Source organism: Meleagris gallopavo, chromosome 8 (assembly GCF_905368555.1).
Source record: "Meleagris gallopavo chromosome 8, MGAL_WU_HG_1.1, whole genome shotgun sequence".
Taxonomy (NCBI): domain Eukaryota; kingdom Metazoa; phylum Chordata; class Aves; order Galliformes; family Phasianidae; genus Meleagris; species Meleagris gallopavo.
The window spans coordinates 5,673,426-5,696,012 of record NC_139411.1 but is presented as its reverse complement, the minus strand read 5'-3'; the positions used below and the strand labels follow the sequence as shown (position 1 = coordinate 5,696,012).

Below are 22,587 nucleotides of genomic sequence, written 5' to 3'. Positions count from 1 at the left end.
AAATTCATAAATCACAATTCTTTCCCCATTCTGGCAGTTTGCATTTTAACGAGCCATTCTTTTCCACGAGGAAAAAACGTTTTCACAAGAAATCCACCAGCTGCAGCCAGCGTTCCCTACACACACCTGCAGCACGAGGCGGGGTTCACCTGCAGCACGCGAGACCTCGAGAAAACTTTCTCTGTGCTATTTTACCAAAGCCCCGACTTTTAAAAAAAGGAAACAATCCAAGGCTTCGTCCCGTATGCCACCCCCTGGTGGCTGCCAGAAGGAAAGGCGCCCGGGCTGGCGAGCAGCTGGAGACGTGAGCACCGCAAAGAGCAGCGGGAAGCGCACTTCTACCTCAGCTCCTGGCAGAGCCGACCTTGAGTGTCTGCCCTGGTGCAGGAAACCTCCCGACAGCCCCTCAGCCAGCAGTACTGCCGCAAGCCGTACCTGCATCAACAACTTCTAGGAACTCGCGGCTCCACCGCGCTGCCGGGGCTGCTGCTATAGCTGCGACACAGGGCAGGAGTGCACGCACCCAGCTCTGCTGGGCGCTCGGCTTCTTCCCTCAGCGCGGAGGGAAACCGCGGCCTGATAGAACCACTCTCCTCAGTGCTTTGCGTGACGCATCTATCACCACTTCGCTACAGCTGCGCCGACTGACCGAATACACTTAATACATTTCACGAGTGCTTCTTTGTCGCCGTTACTGGCGGGCGGGGTGGGGCAGATTCCTCTCAGCGCTCGGTCCGCCATTCCCGCCGCGCGCCCAACGGTCGCCACGAGCCCAATAGAGCGCTCGTGCGCGCCTCGCTCTCCGTGAATGGAGAGCGCTGCAATTGTGCGCGCGGGCCGGCGTTCCTGCGTGCCCCGGGCAGCTGCGTGCTCTGCTGAGGAAGCAGCTCAGCCCCAGTGCTGCAGGAGCCCTGGCTTCGTTGCGCCATCAGGGAAACCAGGCAACGCTCCTCAGGAGACGCAACATCCTTTGTCATCCTTTAACATCCCAGTACGAAACTGGGGCTGTTTCAACAGCCTTTTAATCAAAACAAAGCATGCTCTCTAGATGGTATTAATTTTTAGAGGCTTGGCACTCAGCACTTGTGAAAGCACCAACTGCTCTGCCAAGAGTTTTTACTCTGCCCCATGAAACAGAGGCAACCAAACCGAGCAGAGCCTGTGGAGCAGTCAGAGGAGCCTCACCGGCTGTGTGACAGGCAGAGGAATTGCCTCATTTTGCCTTCTATTTCTGTAACGAGCTGCTCTTCTCACTTCCCCACGCTGAGCTCACACGTCAGCTATTTTCCATTCCCACACAACCAACCTGGAATGAAACCCTGACACCAGGCTGGGCTCCTTCCTTGCATGAGATCCCAGGTGCTACAGCTGTGCACCTGTTAGGGCAGGCCCTGCTGTAGCTGAGCACTACATTCTCACTGTGTTCTGCTGCTGACAAGATTGTATGCTTGCAGCCTGCACTGCCCTTCCAGACACAGTCAGTAACAAGGTGCAGGCTTTGCAGAATCTCAAGACTGACAGCAAAGGGGGGAGAGAGAAATAAAAGCAACAAAAAGGCTGGAGAAGTGGGCCCATGTGAACGTAATGAAGTTCAATAAGGCCAAGTGTGAGGTGATACTCCTGGGGGCAATCCCAGGTATTTTTACAAACTGGAGGAAGATCTCCTTGAGAGCAACCCTGCAGAGAAGGACTTGGGGGTCCTGGTAGATGAGAAGCTGGACATGAGGAAGCAGAGTGCGCTTGCAGCCTGCAAGGCCAACTGTGTTCTGGGCTGCATTAAAAAAGAGGTAGCCAGCAGGGAGAGGGAGGTGATTGTCCCCCTCTACTCGGCTCTTGTGAGGCCCCATCTGCAGTGCTGAGTCCAGGCCTGGGGCCCCCAGCACAGGAAGGATATGGAGCTCTTGGAGCGGGTCCAGAGGAGGGCACTAAAATGATCAGGGGGCTGGAGCAGCTCTTCTATGATGAAAGGTTGAGGGAACTGGGCTTGTTTAGCTTGGAGAAGAGAAGGCTCCAGGGAGACCTCATTGTGGCTTTTCAGTACTTGAAGGGAGTGTATAAACAGGAGGGGGAATGGCTGCTTACGAGGGTGGATAGTGATAGGACAAGGAGGAATGGTTTTAAACTGAGCCAGGGAGGTTTAAGTTAGATATTAGGAGGAAGTTTTTCACGCAGAGGATGGTGACGCACTGGAACAGGTTGCCCAAGGAGGTTGTGGATGCCCCATCCCTGGAGGTATTCAAGGCCAGGCTGGATGTGGCTCTGGGCAGCCTGGTCTGCTGGTTGGCGTCCCTGCACATAGCAGGGGGCTGAAACTAGATGGTCATTGTCGCCCTTTTCAACCCAGGCCATTCTATGATTCTATGATAAAACCCCACCCACAAAGTAGACACATGTAGAGTACATTGTACACAGAATACCTGGTTTGTAAAAGCATGCTGGTAAACACGTAAGAAGCCAGATGAATCACAACAATAAAGCTGCAGCCACCAACATTCATCCTAGTGAAAGCCCCCAGGTGCTGGCAAACAGCCTAAGCATGCCTGTTACCAGGCTGAAGTCACCAGGTAAGGGCCCAGAGAAGCAGTAGAAGAGTGAGGATAGAACCAAGAAAAGGGGAAGGTGCTAGGAAGTGTGACTATAATATTTTTAACTGTATCATTGAGACACTGCATATATATATATATATGTGTGTGGGTTTTTTTTTTTTCCTTTCTATAATAATTGAATCAGTACAAATAGGTTTTCCTGCTCCAGCAGGGCGATTAGACTAGATGATCTTTCGAGTCCCTTCCAGTCCCTGACGTTCTGTGATTCTGTGATATTACTTTATTGCAGTAGTACTCCAAGTGCACACAGACTTGCAGGACAAAGGTCTTTATGTCTGAAGAAGATTCCAAACTGCAAATTACTTTTTTTTTTTTTCCAAAAGATCTAAGTAGTAAGAAGAGAATTTAGCAAAATTTAAAAGTTGTCATGGTAACATGATCTTACATGTAAGTTATTCTATGGTTTTAGGCAAATGATACCAAGAGCTGCCAACTACTAAAGGATTATCTTTTTTTGCATGAAAAATTTCTTTCAAGTGTTGCAATTAAACATTATTTAATTTACTTATTTTAATAAGTATACATTTTTTATTAGTCAAGCAGCAGATTACTTGCTGTAATTAACTTGAGACATTTATGCAGTTCTTTAGAAGATGCTCCATATTCTTGTTCACAAATTTTTCTCCCTCCCTCCTTCTGTGGATTTCTATTTATAGCCTGGACAAAGTTGGCACTCGGTGATGTTAGAAAGTACAGCTAAAACTCACACAATTGTTTAGCCTTCCTAGCAGGGAGGGAGTGGAGAGAGATCAAAGAGATTGCTCAAATAGAACATCTCACTTGTTTGCAATAGCACCTATAAAATAAAGGTTGTAATTAATTAAATACTTGACATTGTGATGAACTTCCATGGGAAGAAGGTTGCAGACGTAGAATCTATTGCAAGTGCTGACTAAAAATACCACTCCTTAATAATTAACACACTCTTTAGAGTGGGACTGATGCCAGCGCAGTATATTTTCCTGCTAGATGAATTAGTGTTGCTTCTATATGCAATTAAGCTTGAAGTCTTGTTCAAAGGCTGACTTTCCTGCACTAAGACCCTCTTGCTTCCATGGATGGGCCCAGAACAAGTGGTGTGTGACACAAATTGGCCTTAGCGTTGCCACTTCTTGGGTATTTACAAGCTGCAGTTCTCAGCACGCAGCCTGCCCCAGGCCCAACACTTGACAAGGCATGAAGCAGCATGTCTGAAACTCCGGCTGCCCCGCAGAGGTCTCTGTGGCTGAACACCCATCCTGCTCTGTCTGCCTCGTCACTGAGGGAGCTGCAGCAAGAACTGCATTAGAGAGCTGAGCTCTGCAGAAAGGCATGTGTGATGTGCCAAGCAGCAAAAAGCAGAAAGGCTGGGTTAGGAAGTTTCTCGCTAGCCTGGTTTCATGTGACCTGAACAGCTCAAGGGGATACGTATGACAACTGAACTGAATCCATCTCCAGCTAGCAGCAGAAGCTGGAAAGATACCCAGAGTTGAAATGCGAGCGAGATCTACCAGCGTAACTGTCTGGCTATGGTATTTATTCAGTATTTTTGGAAATGAAATTTGAGTGCAACAGATTATACAGATGGGGCCGCTTTTTAAAAGAATACAGATTATTTATACAGAGGCTTGGTAGGCATGTGGGGGTTGGGAGAAAGCAGGCTAGTGAAATTAGTGGTAGCAGAGATGAAGGAAGGGGATAGTGGGTACGCAGTGAGCTCTGGGAAACATAGCAAGGAATGGAAGAAATGGGAATAGATGTCTGCCACCTTCTAAGCATGTGCAAGGAAATTCTTCCCTAGGAAGGACTTGGCTTGAGCAGTTGGAAGGTATAAACCCTCTCCCTGCCCCACCAGGGTCTGGCCCAGTCTGTCACTCTAGGATTGCCACCCAGGGACGTGACTGCTAAGCCCAGCTAATCCTGAAGCATAGCGGCATCTGGGGCGCTGCTGGGTAACCAAGGAATTATGCTCCAAATAAAGCTGCCCCTGCTGCGTGTACACACTGGACAGCATATGTGCTGCCTCAAACCAGAGACAGGTTAAGGAGTGGGGGAATTGCTGCAAAATTTGAAAGAAGAGACCAGCGCTTGCAGATAACAGGAGGACCTAGCACTAATCCCTCTTGCAGTTCAGTGATTTTTAGCCACCGTATATAGAAAGGCTAGTGCTCAGTAAGCAGCCTGCAGTATGGTAGGGCAGGGAGTTCCACAGTTTTATTCTGCACTGTCAAGAAGTCATTCCTTTTGCTTATTTTCAGTTCTGCTGCCTGTTAATTACACTGGGCTCCCTCCTGTAAAAACAAAGGAGAGCTCCTGGGAGAAATAGTCATTTCCTATTTAGATTTTCCACATCATAATTGGATTTGTTGCTCCCAGTGATTATTACTTCTTTGAGTTCTGTTGAACCTCTTCTGCCTGTTCCAAAAGCCTGGATATTCAGGGTATAAAGAAGAAAGGAAGAGAAAGAGGCTGTTTTTTGTTTCTGCCTCTTTTGCTATCTCCCAAAATCTGTGTTATGTTCAAAGCAAGCCAACAGAACAGATGCATACTGTGAAATGGAGATGGCTTCTCTTCTATTTGCCTCCCTAATAACGCTTACTGTTTTACTTGCCTTTTTGCCATATGCTGAAATTCAGTAGTCTGAGATGTTTTCTTCTGCTGGGTACAGCTAATTTACCATCTAACTTCATGCAGGTATAGAGCTGTTTTTCTTCACGTGCATTGCTTTATTAGGCTGGCAAGCTCAAGTAAAGAACCTCTCATTTTCTTCTACTGCTCTTTGGTATTCTGCAGGCTGGATAGTGATGGTCCTTACTGTAATGTGCAAATTCAGGATTGATCACTTACATATGCTTAGCATTTCTGGGTAACTGGCACTTGAAATGTGGACCATAAACCAAGTGCTGTGAAGAAGTCTGAACCTTAAACTGATAGAAGGTAGAATCTGTGTCCTGATACAGAAGCCACTGTAGAAGAGTCATTTCAGGATAGGAACAAGATAGGATCTTTTGTTGGTGTTGCTTTTTCATCTCTTCTGGAATAAAGAGATAATAAAAGTTCATTCCTTGTGCTGAATAACAGCTCTCAGGAACTTTTGCCAAACAAAGATTTTACAAGAGGAAAGTTTTAAGTGATTATATTGAAAACAGATGATAGAAAAGGTAGAGAGGGTGATTCATAAACAGATTTCTTAGTTGTGTGTCATAATTTCCAACAACAATCAATGTAAGACAGCAAAATTGTTTGCCTGGAAAGCACTTGGTAGACCAGGCCCAGTCTTATTCTGGAGTCTGCCACATTAATAAAGGTACACTATGTACCACCAAATTAAGGCAGAATACCAACCTTAACTGTATCTTGGTAAATTCTCAGTGCTGGAACCAAGTTGTTTGTGGTGCAGTAGTGTATGCAGTCTTCATGGCAGCTGAATGTGGGTGGTATGTTTTGCACCACACAGAGATAGCAACCTAACCCTAGGCAGCATGATACACTACTGGAAATGCATTCGGAAAGGGAGACCGTCCTCCACTTGCGCAGTATGGGAAATCAAACCAGCTACTCATAAAGTCCGTATATTAAATATCATATATTAAAGTAGTTAAGTGAAATCTGGTCGTGGAACTCCTTTGGGTAGTTTGGTTGCATGATTTCTAACGTGCAGTGTTTCTTTGCTAGATATGGGACAGAGTACATTCCCATGGTGCTGAATTAACTCTTCTCTCTGGAATGATACAAGCAATGGCTCAGCAATGGGGTTAAGGAGGGATTCTCCTTAATGGGAATCTGAATGCAAACAAGAAGTATCAGGTAAAATTATAGTTGTGGTATGGTTAAGCTTTTTATAAGCATCTCAACTAGATGACAACAACAGAAATATACAGCCATTCTATCTTCTTTGGAGGAACATAAAAACTGATTTAGTTATCTCAAAAGATAAATGTACTGTCTTCAATTGGATACAGAGTAGACTAGCAAATTGTTGTGGAGCACAATTTTGTCCTAGCAGCTTTAATTGATGCTCTACAGGAATGCATAAATGACATAAGAAGTCCTGTATAAAATAGTGGGGTTTATCTCACAATTGAAATCATACTTGAAGAACCATTCTAACCTAAACATAACGAGGAAACAAATTTTTATGATTATCTGGGATAAAATTGTTAAAAATTAATTTTTCAAAATTCTTAATAAAAATCTCATTGTATTCTAAAGGATCACAAATTTAAAAAGAGATTTTGCAAGATGGAAGCTCTGGTTTAAAATCAGATGTATAATATGACTATGCGCAAATTCCAAACTGATTTTTCCAATAGAAGATGCTTGGTTTAAACAGGTCTTCAAGGTAAGACAAGGAACACTACAAACAATAAATGTATCACTTCTGTTTAGTTACAGCACTCAATTTCTGCTGCTGGACCATAATTTCAATATAGCACTTCAACCTAGACAAACAAGATGGTATTTTTACGTGGGCTGCTCCAAAAGTAATACCTCCTATTTTATTATGTTGGCCCACAATGTCAGAGGTGAAGGATGTTAGTATGGCAGTAGATGTTGAACCTCCCACCAACATTCCATTATGTGTTGTTGCCACATGACAGATGGCAGCAGAGGGGCAGTCTGACAAAATGGCACCTGACATGGAAGTCATGGAAGTATGAAACAAAAGCATGGAACTGAACTTCTCCCTGTGAAAAACACTGTACCACTGACGTTCTTCAACGCTTGCTGAACATTTATGGAGACCAAACAGTGGGTGGTGTGTTCCAGCAGTGGCAATAGCAACATGAAAGTCAAGCCATGGTCCTGATGGCCATGCACAGCCATCACACCATGAAATGAGAAGCGTTTTAATCAGCTCATCCATGCAAATTGGCATATTATGACCAGGTAACTGTGTACGGAGCTGAGTACTGGCTTCAATGCATTGCAAATGATGGTGGCAACATTTCAGTATTTGCACCAGCTGGGTCCCGCAAATGCTCACACAAGAACACAAAGCACACTGTATGCAAGTTTGTCAGGTCCTATCGAACAAACACGAGGCTGAATGTGACAGCTTCTCGGATCACATAATTACCAGTGATGAGACATCAAACAGCATTACTGTCCTCTTTGTAGCTGGAAATAAATAGGAGGCATTACTTTCAGAGCAATCTACCTAATTGGATAAGCTAGTTTAACCTGCCCTAAATTCCTTGTTGAATTAAAACTGATATTTGAGCCAGAAAAATGACACTTGATGCTACACAAGTTTATATACTACATTACTAAGCTCGTTAAGCTTGAGGCTCAGTAACCTGCAGATCAACATTTTTAAACTGAATTTACACCTGAGAATAAATCTGTGACACAAGGTAATTTGACTGCAAGTTTTCCCTAGTGGTTTGTACTTAAATTCCATTCAGATACAATCTATAAATTAAACAGCAGACAGACTAGAAAACAGTGCAGGCTTTATATTTTAAAAGCTTTTTGCCTCAGAAATGTTATCAAGAGCCAAACTTGTGGGACAGTAGGTCATGAAACAAAAATGAAGTTCTAAAACTGTGGGAACATTCCCAGATAAATTAATTCATGTATATATCTTTTGAATGGACTCATTTTATACAATCTCTTCTCACTCAAACTTAGGCAGAAATGCCCTTCAGTTTCATTTTCAGGCTTTAGTTCTGCTAGGTACCGGTAACAGCAGAAAAGCAAAATATATCTAGGTGTGTGGGTGTGTCTGTACACATATGTACATTCCAATGTATTTTTCATCAAGGCTTGCTCAACCTCCTAATTCAGACTGCATAGCAGGCTTTCTATTAACCGAACACAAGACTGTAATGATGAAGGAACCAAACAGCAGTAATTGGCTCCAGGACTGACAAGTCCTTCCTGCATCAAACAGGCTAGCTGATTACATTTTCTTGTCTATCACTGGGCAGAAAAAAAGTATACTATTTTATGCATCTGCGGGGTTTTCCCCTTCAAATTACAGCCATTGTTACTTTACTCTTTTGATTTCTATTGGATTGATTGAACATCAGTGAAGTTGAAGAAGAAAATTCAAGTTCTGAATCTCTTCAAGAAATCTGCTTTGGGTCTTTAATAGAGATATTTATCCAAGTACTATCTCCAAAATTAAACATGAACTCTTCGGTGCACCTTTGGCTCAAACCTTTTTCCTAGCACAGCATCCTTCTTCTCATTGTCTTTATTCATTTTTTTCAGCGTGAAGAAGACATTCAGTTCTTTTAAAAGTGACAGAGCTAGAAAGTTCTAGAAAATGAACAAGAACAAACACATGAACTCACCCACCTGACCAGCACTGTACAGCTGTATTAGGACACAATCACACGGTCAGCTTTGCAGATGGAATGAGAACCGTTCCATGCTCCAGATTAACACCCTTCCTCCTCACTTTGAAAAAAATTAAATGCAGAGACAACTAAATCTTATAACACAGAATATTGATAAATAATTCCCACACTGAACAGCAAATCTGAATAAAACTCCTAGTAGTTCTTTCATTTACTCCAAGAATAAAAGAAGCCATCAATGCCGCATCACCAAGTGTTACACTGCAAAAGGTTACAATTAATGTTCATCCAGCACTGAATCTTCTTGGTATCTTCAGATCACCTCAGAAATTAAAATTTGAAGACTATGTAGCGAGTATAAATGGAATTATGTACTGTTGTCTAAACAACACTTTTTTATTTCTTAGTAACCTAGTTTTCAAGAGCATATTTCAAGAAATTCTTTGGCCTTTACTTCCAAGCAGATGAAATACAAATTCAACATGGAATGGGGGTTAGGAGATTTAGAGATACGGCTTGGACAACAGAAGCTGAAAGATACTAACACATCTTTCTTCCAAATTTAAGGCATTAGTAAAGTTCTTTTCTCCCATTGAGTCTGTTGTTTCCAGGACACCTTACAACATCCTCTGCATCTCCAGGTAATGCTCACTGTCCCAGACAGGTATCATACCAAGCTTGGCAGCCTGAAACTTAAGCTACAGCAGTAACTCAAGGTCAGTTTTCACAGCTGGAATTAAGATCGCTGTGGCATTAGTAAATCAATCTACCTTTGCATAAGGACTTAAAACAGTTTTTGCATTATTTATAATGGTTTCACTTTTACTTACAGTAAGACTATCTACACTTATTGATGCTGCTAACGTCTTAATAAACCACAGTTCCTTGGACAGGGGACCTGCAGGACAAGAAAGACAGAATGTGTGAATGGCTTCTGTAGCTAAAAGAAACCTGTAATGGCTTTTATACAAAGGTGAAACAAAATATCATACAGAAAGGAGAAGCAAGCAACAATTACAATGTCCTGGTTTTGAAAACATTTAGCATGTAGATTCAGGGCAAATTCCAGACTCATCATCTTTAAAAACAAAGCAATTACTAAGTTTTTAAAGTTTTATCTTGTAAGGAAAACCCTGATGCAGAAGAATGACAGCAACTTAAATTCCTTTATCTTTTGAAGTACACATTTTTGTTTTCCTTGCTGCTTGAAAAAAGAAAGCACGTTAAAGAGAAAAACCAACCAACCAACTCTCCACTGAAAAAGGCACATGAGTTTGCCTGGTAACAGTCCCGCTGACTTGCTTACTCAAAGTAGTAATTACTGATGTCCAGAAAATGAGGGAAGACACAATACTTGCTGGAGCATCTGATACCAAAAATATCTATATCAATTCATTGAATTATCTGAGAATGAAAACATCACCAATGACAAAAAAGCCTGTTAGAATAGCCTATGGCAGGTCCCACCATCGTTTGTCTACGTAGAAGCAGCCATAAAGCAACGACACAGCTCTGTAGAACCACAGTATTCCAGCTGTGCTTTTGGCACAGGTGCTCAGCTCAAGAACAAGAACAAAGCTTTTATACCTTTGTGATCACTGTCCAATCTTCTAATTAGAATCGATCTGCTGCCAGCACAAAACCAACTCCATTAGGCCAGCTTGAGAAATTATCTCCAGCACTATAACCTGCTTTTACATTAATCTTACTATAAATCAGTGCTGTACAGATCATGCCAGCCTTAGTCATTATGCAGAGATCATGCATTTTACAAGTCTTTTACAAAGCGAAATAATCTGTGAGCAGATTACTCCCAAATCTACAGAAGCTTCAGCCGATGTCTTCTCAAAGCACCCACATACAACGTCTCCATTATGTACCCAGGGACAAAACCTAGAGGAAGTATTTATTTCACTAGAGATTACAATTTTTTAAACACTTGCCTACATAAAGCTGTATCTACCATTAACAGTGCCACATTCTATTAACAACCTGTTCCAGATCTCAATCTCCAGCAGGATTCCTTTACAGCACAGAAATAAAGTTCCATTATGCTGATGCTCATTAACAGTGGCAATGAGATGACAGACAAATTTGTCTTTACTACAGCTCATGACTTTCTGCATATTGTTCTTGGCTCAGGTTGGACCAGTTAAGAAAAATCTGTAGAAAAAATTCCGTGCTGAACAAATTAAAGCATCGTTCATACTGATGTACAACTCTCAATTTAACTTTTTTCCTGCTGAAGAGAAGAGCCATTTACATCCTTCATAATGTAAAAAGTATCACTATAACAAGACCTGCTTGATTTCTCTGTGCATTTTTGTTATTCTAATTACAACTCTTCAAAACTACCATGTCCCTCCAGCGGAAAGATCAATAGCAACTTGTGTGGAGATCTCCAAAAATGCAGAGATTCAGTACATCTTCTCCAGAACAGTTCAAGCTCGGTTGGTTTGATAAATCATAGCGTGGGGGTCCAGGCACTGAATTCTGTCATCCCATCACACCAATGTAAAACAGTGCACTCCTCTACTTACTGCATGTTTCTCATTTGACAGTTTACCTGACGCTGCCTTCTTTCTGCAGTCACTCAGGGGAGTGCTTTATTACATGTTAAAAGACAAGATATGTATTGAAAGTAGCAATTTTATTTGAGTTAAAATTATTTACAAAAACCCAAAGACATACTTCATGAAACTGGTACAAACTATTTTTCCTGCCGTTGGCTTTTGCTCCAAAGATCACAGCTGAGAAATACTGTATAAAATAAAAATAGGATTGGATTCAGAAAAGTACTCTACTGTTCTAATTTCCAATTGAGATTATTTACACAAATATTTACAATGGAAAAAAAGTTACTTTAAAACTTTAATTTGCAAGTTGGCCTCAAGTACCCTTTAATGCAGAGTTATTTGAGGGTCTAACACACAAAAATGCACTGCAGTTCACAGGGTGATTTCTCCCCCCACCCTCAAAGAAAAAAAAAAATCTGCATTTGTCAGTGCTTGACAATTAGTTACATTTAAAAAAAACTGTTAAACACTGAGGTAAACCAATTCCCAAACAATTACCAGTGTAACAAAGAAAGGTAGTTGTCCCTGATTTCCCCTTCATCACTGCATTGTCTCTTGCCATCGCCCCACAGAAGCTCTATAATCATTTTGAAATCCCACTTCAAGTGAAAAGGTCTTAAATCAGGAGGACAGGCAGACAAAACATTCAATAGTTTCCTCTTGATACAGATGGTTTACATACACCTTTTGTCTCTCAATACTGAGTTGTTGAGTTTCAGTTTTGTTTTTAAGCAAAGGGAACACAACCTCAAAAACTTTTCTGAGTTACACTGATATGCTAAGTTTTAGAAGGTGATGAGAGAAAACGCAAAAAGTATGACCAACATAGGAATTTTGCCGCTAATCAGTTACTTCCTTACAGAATTCTCAACAATCTGCATTATCAAAAATAGGAAGACATAGAAGGCAGCCACTGTATGTAAAAAATTTACAGCTGGCACTGATACAAAAGCACAAGTTTGTAACTTTATACATGGAGATAACAAGATCTAAAAGCAGGTTAGATTTCCTGTTACTTCCCCCTCATTATACATAGAACTAATATTTTTATGGCTTCAAGTTTTACAAATTCAATGGAATAACATGATTTAACTATCTATACAGGTATTTAAAAATGTGATGAAGCAGATCTCAGAACAGTCTGCAAATATTCAAGACCAGCTTAATAAAAATAATTACCAATTCTGTTGGTCTGAATAACGAGTGCAAGAAAAAAATATTAAAGAAACAAGTAATGTATTTTCTGGGATTTCTTGTTCCATTTAAGTCTTCAAACACAATGCTTTGCTGTGAACTAGACCTCAGACTGAACAAAATCTTAGCTATATCAGCAATTTAAGGCTTTGTGTTGTATGCATTTAAACTTTGACATACTACAGAAGGATGAAATAGAAAGATTATGTCAGCTGGAAACATTAATCCCCATTGGTGTTTTAGCCTCTTCAAAATTCTTCCCCCTACAACATCCAAATTCTTTGTATCAAGCATTATAAAATACATCTTGAGCGCTTCTTTCAAACAAATCTAAACAGCATTTCAAAGTTTTTGCTTATTAGAAGTGTAAACTGCCCTGGGAATGAATAACTTTCCTCCCACCCCCCACCCCACCCCACCCCCTTTCTTTTTTTTTTTTTTCCTTAAACAGGGCACAATTTTTATTTCTTCTGTGGATAACATACCCTCTCAAATGGCTTTATGTATTTATGGGTTTGCATGCATCTTGGAATTACAAAGTGTTATGGTCTTATCAGTTTACAGTACATGGGCCATGACAGTTTTAGAACTGAGAAATAGTTCAACAACCTAATTTCAATCAAAACAGTATAAAAAATAAACTATCCAATCCTCACCTCTTTGGATTCCAACAAATTTTAAATATAGACAGTAGTTAAAATCACAAAAGTATTTAAAAATTTATATTTTACGATTTTGGAATAATCTAGTAATAAAAAAGCAAGAGCAAATTAAACTCAAATAGGAGCGGTGCTGCTGTCCAGAACTTCTTTATTAGAACATTTGATACCTCAGTAGCTAAGCTGCCTTTGCACCTGGCTGGCATGAAACAGTGGCTCAACAGTAAACAGCAGTTGCACTATCAGCAGCAAGTTTTCCCCTTGAAACTGGTCACGAACAAAGCAAGAAAAAAGATAGGGAGGATAAACCCTGCCAAAAATATTTAAATACTGCACTGCATCATAAACAGCATGGTTTCTTTATTTACTTTCCTCAGAACCTTTTTCCCCTCATTTTTGATAGTTGCAGATTGATGTAGTAACTGTCTTTTAGAAAATGCTGAATGCATGGTTAAGAGACCAGGTAGCCTTAAAAATCCGAACACGAATGACATAGATGAATGCTCTTGGTATATCCTTCAAGGACTTCTTTCATGACTTCTTTTGTCTAAGGGTAGCTCCAGCATTAGAGTGCTTGCAGCGGAAGTTAAGTATCTAGCAGTGTTCCAAGTATTCAATCACCCTAGAGATGGATTTCTGGCCTGTTGTTCCAACAGCACACTGGAAAATGTGACAGAAAACAAAGTACCAAGTGAGCATTTAGATAGTACCACTTGAAAGCATTTTTGGGCTATGTTTGTTTCAGAATTTTAGGACTTAGACATGTCAGTAAAAACAATTAGGTTCAAAAAGAGGACTCAAACATTTTCCTGATTAGTAACATTCATGTGGAATGAAAGTAGCTCCTAATTAGTACAATAAACAAATAAATAAAAGACTCAGAAACAGGTCTTCAATATTTGCAAACACAGAAAATGACCTTAAGCTCTTCTAGTGACTGAAGAGTCATAAAAGCTTCTAAAATTGTGTGGGCTATTATAGCAGATGACAAACCTACAAAAATCTCTATTTTCAGAAATTTAAAATATGTATTACTTACGGTAAGATTCATAAAACTGAGAAATTTTTTGAGCATTTCAGTCATTATTGAGAAATCTCCTTCAGGTAAGTATTCCCTCACAGTAGTCACGTTGATCTAGGAAAAATATAACTAGTTTAAATCGGGAAATATTTTTCCAACGCTGAGAGCCACGTTACTCCGTATGTGAGAAGCAGCAAGATAAATGTATTTATAGCATAATTAAGATGGCACTTTGCTATCATCTCTGTGATTCACGGCTCTTTATATTTACGGTGTTTATTTCTAGGATACAACAATTCCTGCAATCGTTTCTCAATTAAAGATTATTACCATCAAAGCTCCCCGTGGCCTAACAAGGTTACCAAGAACTGAAACAAAAAATGTGACTGGGTTATTCTCCTGACACACAGAGAAGATCCCTTTACAATTAGTAAGTTAAATAATTCTCAACGCTTAACATCAGTATGACTCTACACACTAAGATAAAGGTAATCAAGAAGCAAGTAAAATTTACAGAATGGCATGCTGAAGAACATTTCTGCCATCCCATAAATTGAAACTGTCCGGAAGGCAGGTCTGAACCTCATTTTCATTTGAACATGTATCAGAGTTTGAAGTTTTCAGTTGCTTAATACTTAAGTATTAACTTCAACTTTCTGTATGTATTTCCAGTCTGAAACAAACATCTTCAGCTTTTGTGGACCTACACAACTTCATACAACCTCATTGGAAATAAAAATCAGACTAAGATGAAAAAACTAACGAGACAACACTAACTTGCTTAGTGAAATTACTGAAAAACAAAGCAAGCTTTCATAGTTAGAAAAGTTGCAGGCAAGCCAATTTGCTTTTCCAAAGCTCATTTGTGGTCTAAGACTAACAACAAACGAGAGAGAGGTACAAAAGATTAAATACTCAAATCCAGTCTCCTTTGATAAACATACTGATGCTCAGAAGATTTGTTTTGGATGAAATACCTCTGGCAACTTTCCACAGAACTATATACATCAATGTAGCTGAATAAATGTACTAGCTGAACCCTAATTTAATGAATCCATTTCAGTAATGCAAATTATTACTTCATTAAAAAATCTACTGGAGTTAAGAGTGAGTTATTGACTTATTCCCTTACAGGACTCTCTTGGCAGAGACAGCCTAGAAGCAATGCTGTGTAGGAGGCCACAATGCAGTCTTCCATGTGCTTCCCAGCATGCTGAAGAGCTGTAAAAAGAGACAAGTTAGTGTATTGTATCCTCTAAGCAGCCGGTATCTTTTACTGCTTTAAATACAATCTTTCACTTTCCAGAATTCTATTTTCTCAAACAAAATGACTTTTTGCTCTGAGACTACAGCAGCGAGAATCAAACTCCTTACTACCTAATTTAGCAACACACATTCTTCGACAGAAAAACAATGCTCATTCCCTTACAATTCATTACACTGTACAGTACTGTCATTATTGCAATGTACAAACTGTATGTTCAACACAACAACACACAATTATGCTTCCTGTAATGCTATAAGTCAGTAAGATTTCTACAAAAAAAGATTTTTGTATTATGGGTAACAGATATAACGCTTGTTAATGGCTCTGCATTTCTGGGGGGGGGGAAGCCACAAAGAGCACTGAAGAAAGGAGGAAGCGTACAAAGCAAGGCTGGAGAATTAGATACCATTCCACCAGAAAAGCCCAGAAAGAATGCCATTTAGAAGGTTTCTTACACAGAATGTCTCAAAAATATCACCAGCCCACAGGGTTGGTTTTTTTTTGCTTTGTTTCTGTTGCTTTAAAAAAGGGCCTGACAGAAGGTTCTATGAAGTAACGAGTAGCATCGTTTTTTCTATTTCTCGTGCTTCATCTCTGAATTGCTCCCACTCATGCTCTAGTTTCACGAGAGAATATGCTGAAATCTCAACCCAGTGGACCGCAGATAGGAAGTAGAAGATAAATTAGAAATTTATGCCAAAACAGAGTTCCTGGCCATTTCTGAGCTCATCAAAACTACACAACATACCTTTATTAAGATCAAGTTCTTCATCATCTTCTTCCTTCTTATCTTTCTCTTCAGTACTATCTGACTTTTCTGTGGAGACCCACTGTATTTCCCCACTTGTTTCTTGCCACTCTCCACTCTTATCATGCTGAGCAGTAGGAGCTTCTTTAATCAGTTTATCTGTCTGGCTCTCAGCCAGCTGTGCCGCTCTCTCACGCTCAAGAAATAGCTGATGGGGAAAATTTCAGAAGAATTTCTATTATAAATTAAACCCTAAACATATTGCAAGTTTATTTCCCCTTCACAATTCACCCCTTTAATACAGTTAGCCTTCAGTACTATTCTTTGCAATAGCCTTTTCTTCTTCAAAGGGTAATCTGATTTATCACACTAATGCTGTGCTCTGCAGAAAAGACTTCCCACCCTCCGCAGCGTTGAACCAATTGCCAGGCTTCTCTTGGCTGCCATAAATGCTTAATCATACTCTTTGAGATGCAGCTTGAAGACAAAAAATTGCCAGATATGTAAAAAGCAGTAATTTTAAAGTAATATAAAATGACTCGAGCCATTTTAAGATGAATGTAACTTAAGGTGTGCTCATACTTTGCACTTACATCATGTGAACTACTTCCCACACTATATAACCATCAATTCTAAATATGACTTTGCAGAGCTGCATACATTAAGATATTTAATATTAATATCTTGATTAATGATCTTTTTTGTCTGCTGCTGGGCAGTTATTTCACATAATCAAATGGAACAACTGCTAAAAGCATCTATAAACTTATCTCCATTTAGTAAAAAGGTTGTAAATCAAAATTCTTATTTCCTTTTATTTTAGTTAGCAGATTGGAACTTATTCACACTGGTTGATTTATATTTTAACAAGTTAGTCAACACAACATTTAAGAATGCTGTTTCATGTCCATGTTTGTTACATTCATATTTATTGCTCTTATTAAAAAAACGACACAGCGTGATTTTTAAAAATGGTCTGAAACTCCCTTAAAGATAGCACTTAGAAAAATCTATGGCAGCAGAGTAGATAACGTAAGCAACTTACAATTTTTACAGCTGTTTAAAAAGCACGAGAAATGAACCCTATAGGAACAAGAAAGACCAGCTTAACAGAGCAGCTTCTGGATGTCTGTAGAAGACACCGCCATCTTTTACCAAGAAAGCTGTTTCTGTAAAGGATAGTACTGAGAAATCCAAGATGTGAGCAGCACCCTCTTCCCCTCTATACTGTTTAATATCCTCAGAATGCTTAACAGAATAAAATTCTGGCAAAATTCTTCACTGCTGAGTTCTTCCTCCTTCCTTGAATTTCTGATACTAAAAAACTGTACTGATTACAGGAAAAACACATTTTTGGGTCATTTCTTACCTGCACTAAAGCCTGAACAGCATCAATCTGTCCAGTTATCTTTAGGCTATCGTCTCCTTCTCCCGTACAGAATGAGTCAAAAGAACACGATGTTTCCATATTGACAAGACAGTGCCTGTTCCGAGCACTGTATTCTACTAGATTGATCAGCAGACCCAGTCCCTGAAAGGATCGTACAGCCACACATTAAAAAAAATGGAGCAAAATATCCATTCAGATTAATGTTTTCTTTAGCCTTCATCTCTCTGAGTATACATATTTCATTAGCACACCTTTATAAAACAGTTTGATAGATAGAGGGATCAGGATTTAGAGAAATATGAGGCAAAAATGAGAAGCACGCATACAAGTTCCAGATCTTCCAATTCTGAACCATAATCATTCTACACATTCTTAAAGGTGAAATTCTGTTTCTTGATTAATGATTCAGGTGTCCAACTTTCAGCTTCTTTTCTTAAAAGGTCCTTCACATACACAGTTTCAGTGTTATTATTTAGGACACACAGACCTATTTTATGCATACTGAGGTAAATCAGACAAATTTGTATCCATAAAAATAACAAGCATAGTGTTTAGAAAATTGAAAAGACATTTGAAAATGAGATAATACACAGACTTATTAACCTAGATCTCCCACCTCATCTACTTTTCCCATAAAACACCAGAAAATGGTTACGGCTCAATCATCAATCAAATCCTTCAGCAGCTTTTCCTGGACTTTACAGAAATCTTCTGTAAGAACCTCACTAAGGTACACAGTCAATGGAGACTGCATAGCCAGCTCCTTAATTTGGAACTGGAGCAGTTAAAGGCACACTCAAGCAGCAAAACATCTTACGTTAATGTAACAAGTATGAGAGCTTACCAGCACCCGAATATCAAATCTCTGTTCTTGAGGTAGGAACTTCGGAACATGAAGCACACAATTCATTGCCGTGCCTATCAGACCATCTTGTTCACCTGTTTTTGTACTACCCCATTCTGTAAAAAGAAACAGTTTTAAAGCTCAATTTTGAAAATACTGATTTTCCATTACTCTAAGCAGATGGACACAACCTTTTGGCCCTCCAGATGAGCTGTACCCTTTTGGCCAAAGCCAAGATCTTGCTGACACTTAATACTTGCAATTACTCATCCCCTTATCAAAGATAAGTAACCTACCATGCGTACATAAGAAAAGGGTTTACATTAATGTATTATCTGATGCTGTAACAGAATCTGAATTTATTTGCTTTACCATTATCATTTGTTAGGTTGAGCAAGACACCAATGATGGCCCTCATGCAGTCTTCCACTGCTTTACCCACATGGTTAGTTACATTCTGTTGAGGCAGAGGCTTATTGTCTGGCAAACAGATACTGTCTTCAGCACGATTATATCTCTGGATTAATTCCTCACAATGCTGCAATGCTCTGCAAAGAGAAGATACAGAACAAAATTACCTGAACAACATACAGAATATTTCATTTTATACTTATTTCATCAGGAAAACTATAAACACAGAACTTGTGCAGATTTTTTTTTTATTCAAGTGCGCACTGAGAAATGATTAACTGCACACCTATAAGATCTTTTATAAGCTTAAGTGAAATTGTGAAAATAAAAAACATGAAAGCTTTGTTGATTAAAGCTTCATCAGCTTGAATTTCAAGAGCAGGAGTACATTTTTCTTTCCAGCTTCATCTCACGGTCTTAAAGGAGGCATCTCTTCTCCCTATAAATAGAGTGTCTCACATCCTCCAACCATTTTGACAGAGTTATCTAACTTCTCTTGTCCTGTCCTCACAGAGAGCTATCTCTATTCTGTAATAAATAAATAAATGAACAAACAAATACATTACATTATTTTCGAGTAGGAGGAACCTTCATCTCATAACAACACTGGACCAATTACAAGCCAAAACAGTTGATTTTTAAAAAAGCAAAACTGACCAGCAGTTTTTCAACCCAGGAAGATCTAGTGCTATGGTGCATTCACTTCTACAGACAAATGTTCAGAAGACTGTGAATATTTTTAGCTGCCTGAGGCTCAAACTTCTTTGGTTTTAAAGCTTGTTCTGCGAGGGACAGTGGTTTAGTAGGTGTGGTGGCAACGGGTCGACAGCTGGACTAGATGATCTTAAAGGTGATTTCCAATCTGAATGATTCTATGAGTCTACTGCACCACATTCATTTGACACGGAAGTGACAACACTGATATCAATTACAAACAAAACTAAGATGTCAAAAACATACATTGGTCAAAACATCTGGCCTGCAATCATGACATTCTTTTTCCAGTGAAGCCTGCAGAGTTTTCAGCTCAACTCGCATTCTCATGAACCACCGAGGCAGTGCAAGAGGGATGCATCCTCTGCCAGTCAACAAAGACTTAATCCCAACTGACCAGTGGCCTAGGGAGTACAGTTCAGCACAGAATTCTCTGAACTTAGTTACTCTGTCAATTGCCTATTCGGCTTTGTTTCAGTAAACACAGAATAAAATACTATAAATAAAAGTAGCTTTCCAACTGCCCTCTTCTGCCTTCATCTTAGCTTTGCACTGAAAGAGCTTAATCCAGTTTGCAACTTTAATAGAACCAACAATAACAGCACTACCTGCTGTTTGCACTCAAGCAGTTAGTGAACCCTCATCTAAAATAATTTTAACACCACTTATTTTAACATTACTTAATGAAAAGCAATATATGAATTAAATATTTTCCCCCTATAATTTTTCTGTTAATGTAACATTCATTCATATCATGTTCAGAGCTGTGATAAATTTTATTTTATTTCTTTATTTTTTTTACAACTTACTTAGCTGAGGAGACTATGAGTTGTGAGTCTTTGTATGCTATCAGGTAGCTCTGATTTTCTGGATTATGCACAGTTACCTGAAAATAGGATAAAGTAATATTAAAAATGGCATTCTTCTTTTCCTTGAAAGTAATATTCCCTTCCATCACTACCCCATTTTATTCAGTTCCATGTTTCGTGGTCATTATCCAGCATAAACTTCCACTTACCAACATATTGGTATATTGTACCAACATTTCCTTGGAGTTTCCAGCTAATAATTACTACATTAATACAACAAGATCATTACACTGAATATATTCTCAGATACACAGCAGACAGAAACACTGTGGCAAGATGCTCTGCCATAGCAGAACCCTGATTCCACATCCTGGGGTTCTGCAGTCCCAGTGCGTGCATATGGGCATGCACACATGCAATTATTTTGTTATTTAAAACTGGATGTCAGCTCCACTTCTGAGAGCTTATTATGCATCTATGAGTTTTCTCTTGACTCTTCTGACTGGCATACAGAATCAATTCACAGAAACATTAGATGTTCTACTACTCCATTTGCATTGTCTGGTATACTGATTTTTGTCTTCTTTCCCAAATTCATAAAGACCTTATCACACAAAAGCTATCCTCAAATTCGTATATGAATATTCTGCTACTAAGCAAGCCTCTCCATTGTGCTTGGCAATTCCACCCACTGAATATAAAACCAGAGATTGGATCTGAACATTTCTCAAGATTCAAGTACAGAGATAAGTGCCATAACTTTTAAGTAGTAACCCTTATACTGGTTCATCTTTCTCAGTTTTTAGCTTACTGTTACAGTACCTTTATGTTTATGTTGCTATTTTAGCATGGAAAAAGCCACAGTAGCTATTTGCCCGCAGGTTTAAGGTTGCTGACCTGTACTTTGAACCTGCACGTCATTTTACGATGTGCAAAGGAGTAATTCTAAAACATCACAACACTTCTTCTGTTTGCCTACCATATCACAATTGACAGTTCTTGTCAATTAAGCTCTACAGAATTATTTTTATTCTGTTCAAAGCTTTCACTGCAAAACATTTACTATCTCAATGTCCGTGATCAACTCACTACATGACTAGTTATCTTCTAGGCAGTTAGCTCATGTTTGAATGCAGTAATCCTTGTAATATACAACAATTTGTTACTGTTAAGAAAACACAATTATGATGTGGTATTACTAGACACCCTATAAATGCAAACTCATGCCAAGGAAACAATAACCATGAACAGCAAGTTTTAATTTCTTAAGGAACTTCAGAAAAAGCATCCAATTACATTCAGCTATTCTTAACAACAGTACATTTGCAATACCCAATATTGTATTTTTGTAAAGAATGATAAAATTTTCAACAAGCAATCCAGGAACACTGATACACATTCCAACGTTTCTGTTAGTAGTCTTCTTTTATTAAAAAACAACAACAACAAAAACCCCAAACAAACAGAAAAGCATTATATTGTTACTTATGTAACATATATTCAAGGAACATCGTGCTGAAAAGGCCTGATGGAAGAAGCGTTTGTCAGGAATGCAAAGCATTTACTCATACTTACACTTTCTAAGACCCGTAAACATCTTTCTGCACCCCATAAGGAAGCAACTAATTTCTCTTCGTTTTCATCGCTGCTAAGGTGATCCACACATTCTTTAACTAAAGGTAAAAAAATAAGATTTGCCACTATTGAGATGATGTCTTCAAAAGCTATGCATAAAAATTACCCAAATATTATTAACTTTAAGGGTTTATTAATTATTCAGGGAGTTGTCATCAACCTTGCGTTATGCTTTACAGAACTATAATACTAAGAAACAACCCTGAAGATGTTATCAGCATTTCAAAATTTCATATTTCCAGGTACATTTTATTTTCTATTGACAAAGATGATGTAATGCAGCACAGGATTGTTTCTTAACCATAAATACGTCCACACCTCTTAAAAATGCACTGTTCTGTAGAAGAGGGGAAGAAAAAAATACAACACAAATGTTCTCCCTACACTTAATGAGGGTGAAGCCATGTGCAAAAGCTGAATGCTCAT

General features: G+C 39.2%; 1 protein-coding gene across 4 annotated transcripts in view; it reads right to left on the bottom strand.

Moving 5' to 3' along the window:
- Positions 1-11,524: 11,524 nt before the first annotated feature.
- Positions 11,525-22,587, bottom strand: part of WAPL (WAPL cohesin release factor) — a 60,850-nt gene continuing 49,787 nt past the window's right edge. For all 4 annotated transcript variants that reach the window (XM_085229102.1, XM_085229105.1, XM_085229103.1 and 1 more), the window contains 9 exons: positions 22,102-22,199; positions 20,527-20,603; positions 18,965-19,140; positions 18,593-18,708; positions 17,728-17,889; positions 16,359-16,566; positions 15,476-15,564; positions 14,362-14,457; positions 11,525-13,982 (listed from right to left, as the gene is read on the bottom strand). In XM_085229102.1, coding sequence (XP_085085228.1) covers positions 13,917-13,982; positions 14,362-14,457; positions 15,476-15,564; positions 16,359-16,566; positions 17,728-17,889; positions 18,593-18,708; positions 18,965-19,140; positions 20,527-20,603; positions 22,102-22,199 — 1,088 coding nt within the window. In that variant the 3' untranslated portion in view covers positions 11,525-13,916. The remainder of the gene's footprint in view (positions 13,983-14,361; positions 14,458-15,475; positions 15,565-16,358; positions 16,567-17,727; positions 17,890-18,592; positions 18,709-18,964; positions 19,141-20,526; positions 20,604-22,101; positions 22,200-22,587) is intronic.